The sequence below is a fragment of the Phoca vitulina genome, unplaced genomic scaffold (assembly GCF_004348235.1).
Source record: "Phoca vitulina isolate PV1807 unplaced genomic scaffold, GSC_HSeal_1.0 scaffold49, whole genome shotgun sequence".
Taxonomy (NCBI): domain Eukaryota; kingdom Metazoa; phylum Chordata; class Mammalia; order Carnivora; family Phocidae; genus Phoca; species Phoca vitulina.
Window position 1 is genome coordinate 463528 of NW_022589752.1, and position 13636 is coordinate 477163.

Below are 13636 nucleotides of genomic sequence, written 5' to 3' on the forward strand. Positions count from 1 at the left end.
GGGAACAGAATGTGCAAATACACAGGAGCACAAAACTGTGTGACATGTTCAAAATTCCAAGTAGTTTAATATTCTCAAATAGAAAGTTTGATATAGGATGCATGGTGAAAAGCTCTCATGACATGGTAAAGAGCTGGAATCTAATCTTTTGGAAAATCGAAATATTTTAACAGGTAAGTGGTATGGTCAGATTTTCGGGGGTTTTAGACAAATCAATCTGGTAATAACACAGATGATGGAGTTGATAGGTAGTGTGTGCCTCTGAGGAGAGGAAAGAGACATAGAAGGAAAAAAAAGCAGTTAGCAAATTATGGGTATAGGCCAGGCGAGAGATGGAAGCCTGAACTAAGCTTTGGCAGCAAAAACAAGGAAGTAATACAACATCTGGAAAATATTCATTGTTAAAATGGACAGGACTTTAATAGTGTTAGGGTCTTAGGGTGATGGTGAAGGAGACATAAAGAATAATTCCCAAGGGGGCTAGGTGGATGGTGGGTAACCACTTAAGTCTTGAAGAAGATGAGCAGATTGGAGAAAAGAAGCTAGTAAGTTCCAGCAAGGCCATGCAGACCGTGAAGGTGTCTATTAAACATGCAAAAGGAGTTGTCTAATAGGCCCAGTGTATGCAGAGATTTGGAACATGACCAGTGATATACACCATATTAGGCAAGTGATTTGAACTATTTCTGGGGAGTGGTGGGTAGTTTTTAACCAGCTTTTATGCTATCGTGGTACTTTCACATTTTTGTTACCATGTCCATATGGTATACAACACCCCCCAGAAATAGTTCAAAATGGTCAAAAAGAAAAAGTAGGAAGTAAATATTTCATCAGCACGGAAATTAAGAAATGCTTCCAGTATTCTTTTACTATGGAACCAAAGAAAGAATTTTAAAAATCACTTGCCTAATATTTAGGAAATTTAAAAATGAGCATACTACCTATCAAGGCCTATAAATAAATGTGGTCAAAACCATACTCAGAAGAAAGTTTATAACTAACTTTAAACATATTCAATGAGAAAACATTATAATAAATAAATTATGTAGTCAATTCAAGAAGTTAGAAAAAAATGACAAAACAACATTAAGGAAGACAATATAGTAAGGGATGAATAAAGATAGCAACAGCTACAGTAAAGTTTTATACTTATTGTGGCATTTCTTTGTTAGGGATTTCATGGGTCTTTTAACCACGCTAGTCTTTTTATTAGGATTGCTATTATATTGTTAGTTGTCTACTTACAAAGCTGCACAAGTTTTGAGTGGTGTCCCAACCCTATTCTTTCCCTTAAGCTCTGTTATTTTTAGAGTGTGACTTGCAGACCTCGAGGTTCTGGTAGAAGCACACACATCCCATTATAGCAGAAAATCTTTACTCAGAAAGTAAAGAAGAAAATCAAAATGCATTCATCATGGAGGCCAAAAAAAATAATATCAAAAAAGATAAAATGATAAAAATAAAAGCTGAAATAAAAACAATAATAATGGTGAAAACTTTAATACACATTTTTAGAATTTGATGAATTAAATAGTATAAAAATAATCAACACGTAAAACTTGGGTAATCCAATCAGTAAACTCAATAAAATTTTGTCTCCAACAAAACAAATATATTATTTTCTAATTCTCATTAAAACCATATAAAATAATCAAATATTTAACTAAATTGGAAATGCTAATGAGTCCTAAAAGGTATTTGTTTAACCAATTATATGCTCTACTAATAAATCAATCATATTAGACTAAAAAGCAAACTGAAAATGATTCCTAGATCTAGGAGAGTATCTAAAGCAGAACCACAAACTATTTAAATAGAAATAAAAAAGAGGACATTTCTTAACAAAAATCTGTGCAAAACAGGTAAGGATGTTTCAAAAGAAAAATGAATAGCTTTAATATTTGTATTACTAAAAAAGAAAATCAAATATTCAATTAGGAAAGTCTTTGCACTGTTTCACTAATTATAATGAGCATATGTTACATTTTCAGCAAAGAATAGTTCATAAATATTTTGTTAAAGAAAAAGAAGGAAGGTTTTCTGGACCATTTGTTTTTTTGTTTTGTGGACCATTTGTGTGTGTGTGTGTGTGTGTGTGTGTGTGTGGCAGTTTTAAGTTATTAGTTTTTAAAATCAGTACTTTTTAATGGAAACAACTTGACCAAAAATCTGTCACAGAATTTTGAGACCCAATAAAACAAAAGCTTAATGAGAAAAAAAAAAAGAAAAAGAAGGAAGGAAGCAATGATCAGCAATGTCAAATGTAATAAGTACGATAAGGAAGAAAAGCTGTTCATTAAAGTGTCTTTAATGTTCACTGGCATTCTTGTACAAGCAGTTGCCAGAACAGGATAAGGCAAGCAAGAAAGTAAACTAAATTTTGGAGTTCAGGAATCATTGGAAAATGATTTTTGAGAAGCTTGGATAAAAAGGGTAAGGGATGGACATTGGGGAAGGTATGTGCTGTAATGAGCATTGGGTATTATATAAGACTGATGAATCACAGACCTGTACCCCTGAAACAAATAATACATAATATGTTAATTTAAATAATAAATAAACAAACAAATAAATAAAAGACTAAGGAGAAGCAGTCAGCAGTCTGCAGCTAAGGAATGGGAGGGGGTAACACAAATCAAGAGTACATTTCTACTTGATTTCAGGATGGGCCTTTTATATCATTACTACTATAAAATAAGTTTCTGCCGTTAGCATATGTCTTCACCCTTCTTAGCCCAGCCTCTAAGTCTCTGACTGAATCTATACATCAATCATGAGGCTGGAAAGAAGGAGACATTCTTGCCTACATGGTGTCAAGTTTTTAGGAAATGTTGGACTGATCCATCTTATACATACACACAGAAACACACAGAGTCAGCCTGTATATTAAGGGATTAAAAACAAAAACGAGAATTGCCTATGCTAATACAATAGAATACAAATACACCAAAGGGTTTTAAACAGTAATCAATAAGATAATAGCCAATCAAGCTTCTAAATGCTTGAAGGCATGCAATATCAACAGAGTCCCTGATTTTTCTTTTTATCAGAAACTAAGACATGCACATCCATGCAAAGAACTGTCATAAAACATTACAAAATAGTTGGCTCCATAACAAAAGCTTAGAAGTTTCATTCCTCATTAATTGCAACAGAAAAACATAAACAGATGTCAGGGGAGGTCCTTATTAATAAAAGAAAAATGATTTTTGAGCTTTCTTTTTAAAAACTCTTAAGAACTTTTCATATCAGTTCTTTAATTGATGGTGCACTATTTAGCATAATTTCATAATCAAAATTCTCTTATTTGATATTGCTTATCAAAATTATTTCCTATTTTTTGTTAATACATGATAAAAATATTTTTTCAACATTATGTTCAGGTTTATAAGTAGAATTCATTATATTCTAACTGCTTAATGCAAACTTCTTTTATAAGAATGACAAAATTCCTTCAATTCCTTCAAAAATATGGGTTTTATGGCAAATCTTGATTTTAAAACAGTTTGGTGTTTTGCCTCAATTTGTGGCTATATCTTCACTGGTTCTCAGACTTCTTTAATGCCCGCCTCATCTATCTTTGCTTCTTTATAAAACAAATGGAAACATCTGGGAACTGGTTATATATTTATATATAAATATATAGCTATTTGAGCTATATGTCAATATAGACAATCTTTCTATGAATACTTACATTGATAGGTAAAGTAAACATCAAAATGTTTAAAAGGAGAGAACTTTCTGCAAGAGCTACACAGATGAAGGAACAAAGAAACAGCACATGAATAAGCATAAGTCACAGAGACCTGAATTTTTGTTATCAGAGAAATTACGTGGCAACACAAAAATACGGACAAAACACATGCTTATCAAATGCAGCAGTCCCCCTCTTATCTGTGGGGGATATGTTCCTAGACCTCAGTGAATGCCTGAAATCACAGATAGTACCAAATCCTATATATACTATGTTTTTCTTTTTTTGTTGTTTTTTGTTTTTAAAGATTTTATTTATTTATTTGACAGAGAGAGACACAGCGAGAGAGGGAACACAAGCAGGGGGAGTGGTAGAGGGAGAAGCAGGCCTCCCGCTGAGCAGGGAGCCCGATATGGGGCCCAATTCCAGGACCCTGGGATCATGACCTGAGCCGAAGGCAGACGCTTAATGACTGAGCCACCCAGGCGCCCCTATACTATGTTTTTCTTATACATACATACCTATGATAAAGTTTAATGTATAGATTAGGCACTGTAAGAGATTAACAACTGGTAATAATAAAATAGAATAATTATAACAATATACTGTAGTAAGAGTTATGTGAATATGGTCTCTCTCCCTCTCTCTCAAGATAATTTATTGTACTGTATTCACCTTTCTTCTTGTGATGATATTAGATGAGAAAAATATCTACATGATGAGATGAAGTGAGGTGAATGGCATAGGCATTGTGATGCAGCATTAGTAGACTGACCTTCTGACTACCCATCATCAGAAGGAGGACCATTTGCTTCCAGACTTCGGTTGATCATGGGTAAATGAAATCACAGATAAGCAGGACTGCTATAAAATGAGTGACAGCTGTTGTTCCTAATGAGTTATAACTGAAGGGTTAAGCCTGACTTGGTATGCTCTTAACTACCAATCATATCAATATACTCACTAGTATAGTGTAATCGTATTAACTATGTTGAATCACTTACGAGTCAGAAACAATGCCTTCTGCTATTTCACAAACATGCACAAAGAGAAGAGCAAATGTAAGAATCCATCTCAGGTTATGTCCAGGAAAATGAAGCCATGTGTTATGATGAATTTGTACTTTTGAGCTTTGACTTCCCCACCCTGAAAAAAATAGAAAAGAAGTAAAAGGATTAATTATAATCATGGAAATAATTCATATTGTGATATCATTTGGGGATGGGAGATTCCTGAAAGAGGAATGAGAGGTGCTTTCTAGGGTAGCAATGAAAATCCTGGTCTATTTTCATTATGTTAAAAAAATAACAATTCCATTTCAATGAATTTTTACAAGACTGCCTAGGTTAACACATTGACATTTGTTGCACTGATCAAGAATAAGGCCAACTCTGGGTGACAACATGGTTCTCTCATGCTCATCAGAGCTCTTACTGAGAGGTCCCTGATTCGTTTAAGAGGAAACAAAACTGATGATGTTAATAAAAGCAATTTGGTGTCTAAAATCTTTCAAAACATGGAATCTATGGGGGGACTAACGAAAAGAGCCATATTTGGTAATGAAATGTAGAACTCATTAGTTGAGTCAACTCAATCAAAGGTGTATCATGTGAGAAAAATTATAACCTATGACTGGGCCAGCACTATTCAACAGTGGTAGTGATATTTTCTCAAAGAAATGTTTTGTTTGTAGAGAAGCCTCACATACTTCAAGAATGAATCGGGGTTTGTGCTTGAAATATTGCAGGAAGGAATTTCTGTAAGGACTAATGGGGCTCCTGAAGCATTCTTTGAAAAGAAAATTGATTCATGTCTTAGTTGTTCCCAAATGAACTTCATTATGGAAAGACTAGTTACATATAACATGTTGTACTAGAATTTACACTGTAAACTCTTGAAAGCAAGCTTTCCTTATGCCTGATACTTCTTTGAGATTTATTTATGATCTTTCACTAACTCAAGTAGCCAATGTTAGAGCTGAACAGTCTACATTTTCCTCCACCATTCCCCTTTGACAATGTTCACTCCAACTCCACTTGATTCAAATACCCTTTACCAGCCTATGTTCAATGCTACTGATGCAAACAAGACTGTCACAGTAATTGCCCTCAAGAAGTGAGTTGAATGTTAAAAATAAATTATTAACTGTAAAATTGCATTTAAAAAAGTATGGTCTACTTTTGGCCAAAGGGCATTGTTAATGTCCTACAAATAACACCAACCACATAAACAACAACTCGTGTTTCTATATATGGCCACTCTGGCACAGTTATATTTAATGTCTATATATTTGTTTAACATGAATAACAATGTGCCAAGAGTTTCGTTGGCCTATGCATAGGATATATCTTATAACAGAAATTTTTTGATCACCGTTACAATGCCAGGTACATAGTAGTCTCTCAATCAATATTTGTTAAATGAAGAAATAAAAGCGTGCAAATTATTTTTAAACCTTCTTTTGAAGCAGATCATTAAAATATGCTAGTTTTCTTAAGAAAAGCAGTCTGATGGTTTTTTTCATTTATTTTTATAAGCAGATTTATTTTTATGAGCAAAGTTAAACACCAAATTCAGAGAGTAGTTATCTCTTTTGAATGGAGAGGGACATAGGATGTGGGAAGAGTAACAGGCTCAGGAAACAGTAACAGAGGGATTCACTTATGTTCTTACCATTAGATTCCTTAAGATGAGTGGTGACAGGCTCAATAGATGTTTACCATATTAGTCTCTGTCATTTTTATATGTGAAATGTATTTTTAAAAAATTTTTAAGTTAAAGGTCTATTTTGCTTGTTTTGGGGAAGTTATACAAGTCATACATAATTGTTTTAAATAATTGGATTTTGTGTATATGTAAACTGTAAAATAATAGAGAAAACTGTATTTTTAGCTCCTTTGCAAATAGTTTGCACAAAGTATTCTTTCTACCTGGAACACAGCCTTATCACTCTTACTTGAACTTGCACGCTCTGTGTCCTCAGATCCCCCAACATGCCACTCTCCGTGCAATCATCCCCACTGGCCCCATGAATTAGTTGTTCTAGCAAGTTAATGCCCAGGATAATTTGTTCCCGTACCTGCAAATGAGCTTACAATGTGGGATAGTCATTTTTCCCTTGACTTTGATACATCTGTTTCACTGGACAGTTCCAGTGACTATTCCAAGCAAGTACTATGTTTTACCCATTTTCCATTCTCTTCACCAACACAAAACAAGTGCTCAACAAAGGCTTTAGATCTATCCCACATAATTCTCTTTCCCTCTTTTTAAAACACTGCTGCTGCTACTTGAAGTCCATTTCTAAGGAGACATGTGACTTCTATTTTATCTACAAAACATCATATGCCAAGACATAAATAATTGGGAAGCACAAAAAACTTGCTTGTTCTTTTCTCACAGATATACATATCAGTTTTCATGTTGGGAAAATTAGGTCAACATTATACCAAATCTCAACCATTAATAAGGCTTAAAATGAATATTAGGTGAGGAAATATAGGAGAATAGATCACTTACCAATAAACAATATTGGAAAAGTGATAAACAACAGGAAGACATGAGGGACCAGGTTGAGGGCATCCACAAAGCAGGGATTTTGTAACACACCATCATAGATATTATATGAAGAAATGTTGTTACCACAGAATGAAAGGCTCATTTCTTCTTATATCACTTACTCTAAAAGGAAGAGACAAGAGAAAGAGGCTCTCATTATTAAATTCCCTTTCATACACTCATAATCCTAAGGAGGAGGTTTTATTATAAAATTAACTCCCTTTATTTTTGCAATTGAGGAAATAGGAAACTGTATGCCAAAGTCATTTAAGAGTTTCTTATAAAGGCCTTATACATTCTATAAATCACTTCCTTTAGAACTTTTTTTTCCAGAGAAAATTATTTTAATTTGGAAAATATATAATTATTAATATCTACCAATGATGGTACCTTAACGAAGTGTGTGTGAGACTAAAATGATTTCACGGAACAAAAATGGTGATATATCAAGAAAAAGAAAGAAAAAATGAAACTACTGATTGATACTACAAGATAGTGTAATATCAAATCCTTTCTCGTTCTTTCTCACTGAAAATGCATTAGCAAATAACTTAAGCTGGACAAAATTTACCACCACTTTTTGTTAACTGTACAAAGGAATACTAATACACAGAAGCCAGTGTGGTGGCAAATAGCAATCAGCCTTTCTCTGAAGACTATTAAAATCAAGTGCTTCAGATAAATTAAATATAACTCAAATGATAATTTAATGAAATTACTCAAGTCCCACATTCAGAGAATATTCTTACATGAAATGCACCCTAATCAAATTTTGAAACAAAAAAAAAATGTTTTTTAATTGGAAATCAATATTACATTAGAGTAGTAGGCAAATTTAGAGAGGAAGCTGAGGACAAGGTAACCCAGGGTTTTGCTAGCCATTGTTGGGATTTTGGCTTCTACTCAGTGAAATGGAATCACTGGGCGGTGGGGGGGGGGGGGCGGTGATCAGAGGAGTGACACACTCCAACTCACATTTTAAATGCATTTCTCTTGTTGCCGCCCTGAGACAGATAATATAAGAGCAAGGGTCTGCATCAAAATACCACTGTGAAATTCTCAAGAGTTTTAGCCTTCTGAAAAATTCTCTTATTATGCCACCTATTTACCTACTACCTGCCAAATTCTGGGCACTTTGCATACACTATCTTTAGTCTTTAGAACAGCCATGCAATGTTAGTTATCTGTATTTTACAGGAGAGCATTCTGAGGTTCAGTAACTTGCCAACCAGTAGGGTAGCAGTGATCCACACCCACGTGTCTGACTTAAACTATGTTTCTCCCCCTGCAGCATGCAGCCTCCAACCTATTTTTTAAAAAACATCTTTATCTATTGTCATTAAAAGACGTAGCAGTTTAAGACTTTAACCTCACTGCACTTGGTCTCTTTTCCACATTATTTCACACTGGATTCTGAGTTAGATTATTAAAGGTTGGTAAAGGTATAAATAAGTAAACTAGTACCTTTTCTCTCTTCCCTTTCATTGAGAAATGATTTAGCACTGGTCACGAACAGTATTTTTCCCTAGAAAAAAAAACAGTGTTATACAGAAAAGATTGGCAACTGTAGGTAAACTATTGGAGAAACCAAATTTCAAGCAAAAGTTTTATAAAGCATTATATGAATAGAACAACTAGTTAAAAAACCTGTGTTTACAGTCTGTAAATTCTTATATGGAATTCCTCTCACACATTGTTTCCAGTAAGCCCTTTTACTGAACATCATTGATATGATCTCTAGTTGAGACCTTTTCTCATTTAAAAAATCATATTAAAAAAAACTCAAGATGAGGGTATATACTTGGCAAATTCTTAACAACTATTAAGGCTCCAAGCCTCATAAAATAATCAAAACGGGCTTGAGATTTTTTAAGTAACAGTAAAATGGAAGTTTTGTATTATGTACCATAGGTATATGAAGTGATGGATCTTAACTAAACCTAGTGTGGTAATCATATTACAATACATCTAAATCAAACCATCACGCTGTGCACCTTAAACTTATACAGCAATGTACATCAATAAAATGGGAAAAAATAGAAAAAAAAACAAACTGAAAAATAATAGCTAGTAATGGAATTTCTAAGACTTTCTTTTATCTTTTAGACTATCTCTTTTATTGAGTGGAAATGACAAAAAGAAACTTGAACCCACTCTTACTGAAAGACATGTATAAACTGTTTCCTAAAATGAACCAGAAAATAATTTTTACTTTTGCCAGTTTTATAATTTTATCCAAAATGATAATATTCCAATTGGCCACATTTATATATAGATAGATAAGATAGATATTTAATCATTATCACTGAGCCAGATACTAAAGTATAATCTGGATTTGCAAAACATATACTTCATTAGCTATAATAAGCATTGCCTACCTGGTATGTTTAATCAATCCTCAAATGTACCAATCAAGTAACCTCTGGATAAATGTGTATAACAGTGGAAAGAAAATATCAGAGAACTACAGCAACCTGCAGAAGTCAAAGAACATTTCCAGCCATGTACTTGATGTCTGGGATTCTAGGCCATTCATTAAGTGTAAAAATACGTATTGATGCTGACCATGTGCTAGGCACTAGGAATCCAAGAATGCACATGACAAACAGTACCCGAGGTCTTAGACCATATAAATCAGACTACACTAATCCCAGTAGCTCTTGGTATAAAGGTTATGATCTACCAGACAAGGAAATAACACAATGACATAATCATACTAACGTGCATACTTCAGATCAGTAAACTGAAAGCTTTAGAATGATTCCTTTCTTCTACCATAATCTCTAACCTCAAATGCCCTAGGGCTCCCAACCTGTTCACTACCTCTCACCGCATCTCTCGGGTCTTTGTTTCTGTCTCCTCCTCCTCCATCCTTTTCCCTCTGACCCTTAGCTTCTTTCTCCAAACTTAGAGTACACATGTGGCGCATTCTAACAGTCAGCCCATCTTACAACTCAACATGGGCAAAAAGAGGGAAGGAGTAGCTATACTGATAATTATCGTGTTTGCCATAGGCATTTTATTCAATCAGGACTTTCAATTAATTTTTAAATCTCCTATTGTCATTCAGGGTTTCCTTCCCAGAACCATGATTAAGTTAGGGACGTTTTGGGAACAGTATAAATCGCTGCTCTAGCCGGCTAAACTCTGTCACGTGACGCCCCTGAGCCCGGCCCCTTCTGGAGCTGTCTCCTTCAACTAAGCACTGACAGAGGCCCAAGCATCCAGGAGGAGGGAGAGGGAAAAGAAGCCAGATAGGAAGACATGACACTTTTCTTCCCACAGGCATAAACTCACTGAAGGATGTTCAAGTGTTTAGGACAGCAGACAGGGTTGAAGAACTTGACTGAACGAACCTTAAAGAAAATGTCAAAAGTGAAACTTTGATTATAGGGATGGTCTGCAAAGCAGAAAGCATAGAAGGAAAATAATCCTTGATGCCCAAACGTAAGGTTTCATGGCAAGAATCACACCCTCAGTATTTTTATTCTTTGAAATGCATTATAGAAAGTTCCACACCCTCAAGGGTTATAAAATTTGGATTTGGTTGAAGGCTAAAGTAAAGTAAAAACTAGCACTCTTTCCTGTTCATACAGAAGAAAGTGTCAGTTCTAATGAAGTAGCAACCTCCAAGAACTTAAACATGCTAGAAACACCTGAAGAAAACATGCTAAAAGCACTATAAAAACTTTCATTCTTACATACAAAGTAACTCTTTCTTTAGTTGTTTGAGATTAACAATACGTTATAAGAGAGAAACATAACATTGTAAAGGCATTACCATTATCTAGGGAATTTTCAGGAATAGATCACTTAAGAAACACATGTAATAACCTCTTTGAAATTTTTCATTCAGTCTGTGATTCACAAAATAGGAAGCAAAAGATGTCTATTTCCCTATCTATGAATGACAGATCCAAGTAGGAAAATCACTAGCAAAGATGACCACTGACTTCTGATTTAGTGTCTGATCTCAATGCACCCGTTGAAGTTCTATGGCACACTAAAGGAAATGATACTCAACAGATAAGATTCAGACACGCCAATAGGATATTTTTTTAATCCCAAATTGAACAAACAAGCAAAAAATAAATACCTTGGGCGGTCGCTTGATGCTTCAAACCCCTACTCGTGCACTTGCACTACCTTCAAAACACCGGCTTCCTACACTGTCTTAATTGTCAGTTTCAAACCCAGACGCAGAACTCCTAAAAAGTAAAGAGTAACAAAAATTAAGCAGACACAAAACTACTTCATGAACAATACAGGAGATTGTCTAAGAGAAAAAAAATTAGTAAACTCCTTGCATTATTCCCGGCCGGTTTTAACTAGGAGCCGGCAGAGTTTTGTAAGTAAAGCTGGAAACCTGATCCCCACGCCCTCTCTTCTCCGGCTGGGGCCCGGTGCCTTAATCCTAGAAATAGCGACCCCGAAGGCAGCGCTGCGAGAGTGCGCGGGCGCCTTTTGGTTGCCGAAATCGACAGTTTACAGTTACTCTTAAAATGTTTAAGTCATATTTATGTAAAAAATACGGACTCACTTACTCCGAAGGCAGTTTTCCTCCCCTAGCCGAAGCAAGCAGGGCGCCGGAGCGGATTATTTTTAGGGTGGTGGGAGATCAGCTGCTGCCTCCTATCGGGTTTCTAAATTGCACAAACTGCTCTGAGCTGGGGCGGACACGACAACTCCGAGGCAGGAAACTGGGCAGAAGCCCCGAGTGCAGCAGCGCCTGGGACTGGAGACCCTCCCCACCCCCGCTCGGCCTTGCTTTCGGTACTGGGGCGACAAACTTGGGGTGCGCGTTGCAAAGATTTTACAAACACAAGTAATACGCGTCCCCTAAACTTCATTAAACACTGAAACTTGCAACGTATGATTCAATGATTCTCTGGAGTCAGGTTTTCAGACGTCAAAACACGCAAGGTACTCACTTGCGCTTGCAAATTTTTTTTCCCCAGGCTCTACAAGCGCCCTTTTATCAACCACAAAAGGAAGCGGATCTGGGGAGTTCACCGTTTTCCCCCCAAGCGGACCTGGGACACGAAGGGCTCGTTCCAGGGAGAGGACACCGCTGCCAGGCTGTATGGGCGTGTGCGAATGGCTCACAGGAGCGAGGCGGGCTCAAATCGAATACTTGCCCCAGCGACCCGGAAAACTTGGTTACTCCTCAGGACCAGTCGCCGCGCTTCCGAAGGGCGACCCCTACCCTGGCTCCCCGAAAGTGGGACTTCGACTCCCACATCTGCACAAACAGTCCCCCCCTCCCCCCCCACACACACACTCTTGCTCCCGACCAGAGAGAGAATTAATTGTCAAGGAGATAACCGGTTTAAAATACACTCACCCCAAAATAACTGCCCCCAGGACCCAAGCGGTAAATTTTGTCCCCGGGCAACCCTCTTTAATTAACACTCGGTTTTCTCAGGGGCCAGTGCTCAGTCAGCTTGAAATAATCACTGTTTTCAGCAATTGTCCTAATCTGTTAAAGAATGGTCGGCAGGCGGGCTGGTGCCTCCGGGGCTCCGCGCGCGACCGCCACGGGGCACCGCTTCAGGAGCGCGGGGACCCGGAGCTGGTTCCCGGACCTGCACCCTGAACCCCGGCGGCCTCCCGGCCTCTGCGACTTGATGGGCAGAGGCCGACCCCCGCCCTGCGAGCCCCGGGGATTTCCCGCGGGCGCCTCACTCTCGGAAAGGGTCGCTGCGTTCCCGCGTGAGTGCCGGGCCTCCGCCAGCGACTGAAGCTTGAACCCTCGGCCGCTAGAGGTCTGCGGGGCCTCGCGGGGCGACATCTGGGAGGGTCCCGAAGAATCTGGTCCCATGGCGCTTGAAAGTTTGCCAACTGCACCCTGGAGCTGTCTGCCACGACGCAGGCGCACAGAGAAAGCGTGCTGCAAGAACGGGGATCCGGGTACTGGGGGTGGAACCCGGGAAGACCCGGTGAACAAGCCGGAAGGGGGATCTGGGGCTCCCCAGACACCTGGAAATGGGGGGTGCAGATAATCCCCAGATACAGATCTGAGCGTTACTACAGAAAATCAGGTTGACTTTGGGATTTAAAAAATATATATTACTGTTATTGAGATGGTTTATAATGAGTACAAGTTATGCTTTGTAGAAACTTTGGAAATTATTGAAAAGTATAAGGGAGACAAATGGACCCCCAAACCTGTAAAACTGAAAACACTTGATTGCATTTTAACAGTGAGTAAAAGCATGGAGGCAAGAGCTAACCTGCTATCAAACCCTGCTACCTCACTCAACTCAAACACTTCGGGCAAATTACTTATCACCCTGTGTATTAGTTTCCTCACCTGTTCAATGGGGAAAAATAAAGAATACATATATATATATAATATTAACATATGCATATTATATTGTGTAT

At 37.3% G+C, this 13636-nt stretch overlaps 1 protein-coding gene across 6 annotated transcripts in view; it reads right to left on the reverse strand.

Annotated features, from left to right (window-relative positions):
- ABCC9 (ATP binding cassette subfamily C member 9) overlaps positions 1 to 13079 on the reverse strand; it is a 137286-nt gene extending 124207 nt beyond the window's left edge. For 2 of the 6 annotated variants that reach the window (XM_032432711.1, XM_032432706.1), the window contains exons 1-5: positions 11797 to 12018; positions 11349 to 11460; positions 8717 to 8777; positions 7214 to 7375; positions 4699 to 4840 (exon numbers count right to left, since the gene is read on the reverse strand). In XM_032432711.1, the coding sequence (XP_032288602.1) occupies positions 4699 to 4840; positions 7214 to 7355 (284 nt within the window). In that variant the 5' untranslated portion in view covers positions 7356 to 7375; positions 8717 to 8777; positions 11349 to 11460; positions 11797 to 12018. Of the gene's footprint in view, positions 1 to 4698; positions 4841 to 7213; positions 7376 to 8716; positions 8778 to 11348; positions 11461 to 11792; positions 12019 to 12285; positions 12387 to 12596; positions 12882 to 12937 lie in introns of those variants that run through there. The other 4 variants (XM_032432708.1, XM_032432710.1, XM_032432709.1 and 1 more) reach the window with 4 other exon arrangements.
- Positions 13080 to 13636: the final 557 nt, after the last annotated feature.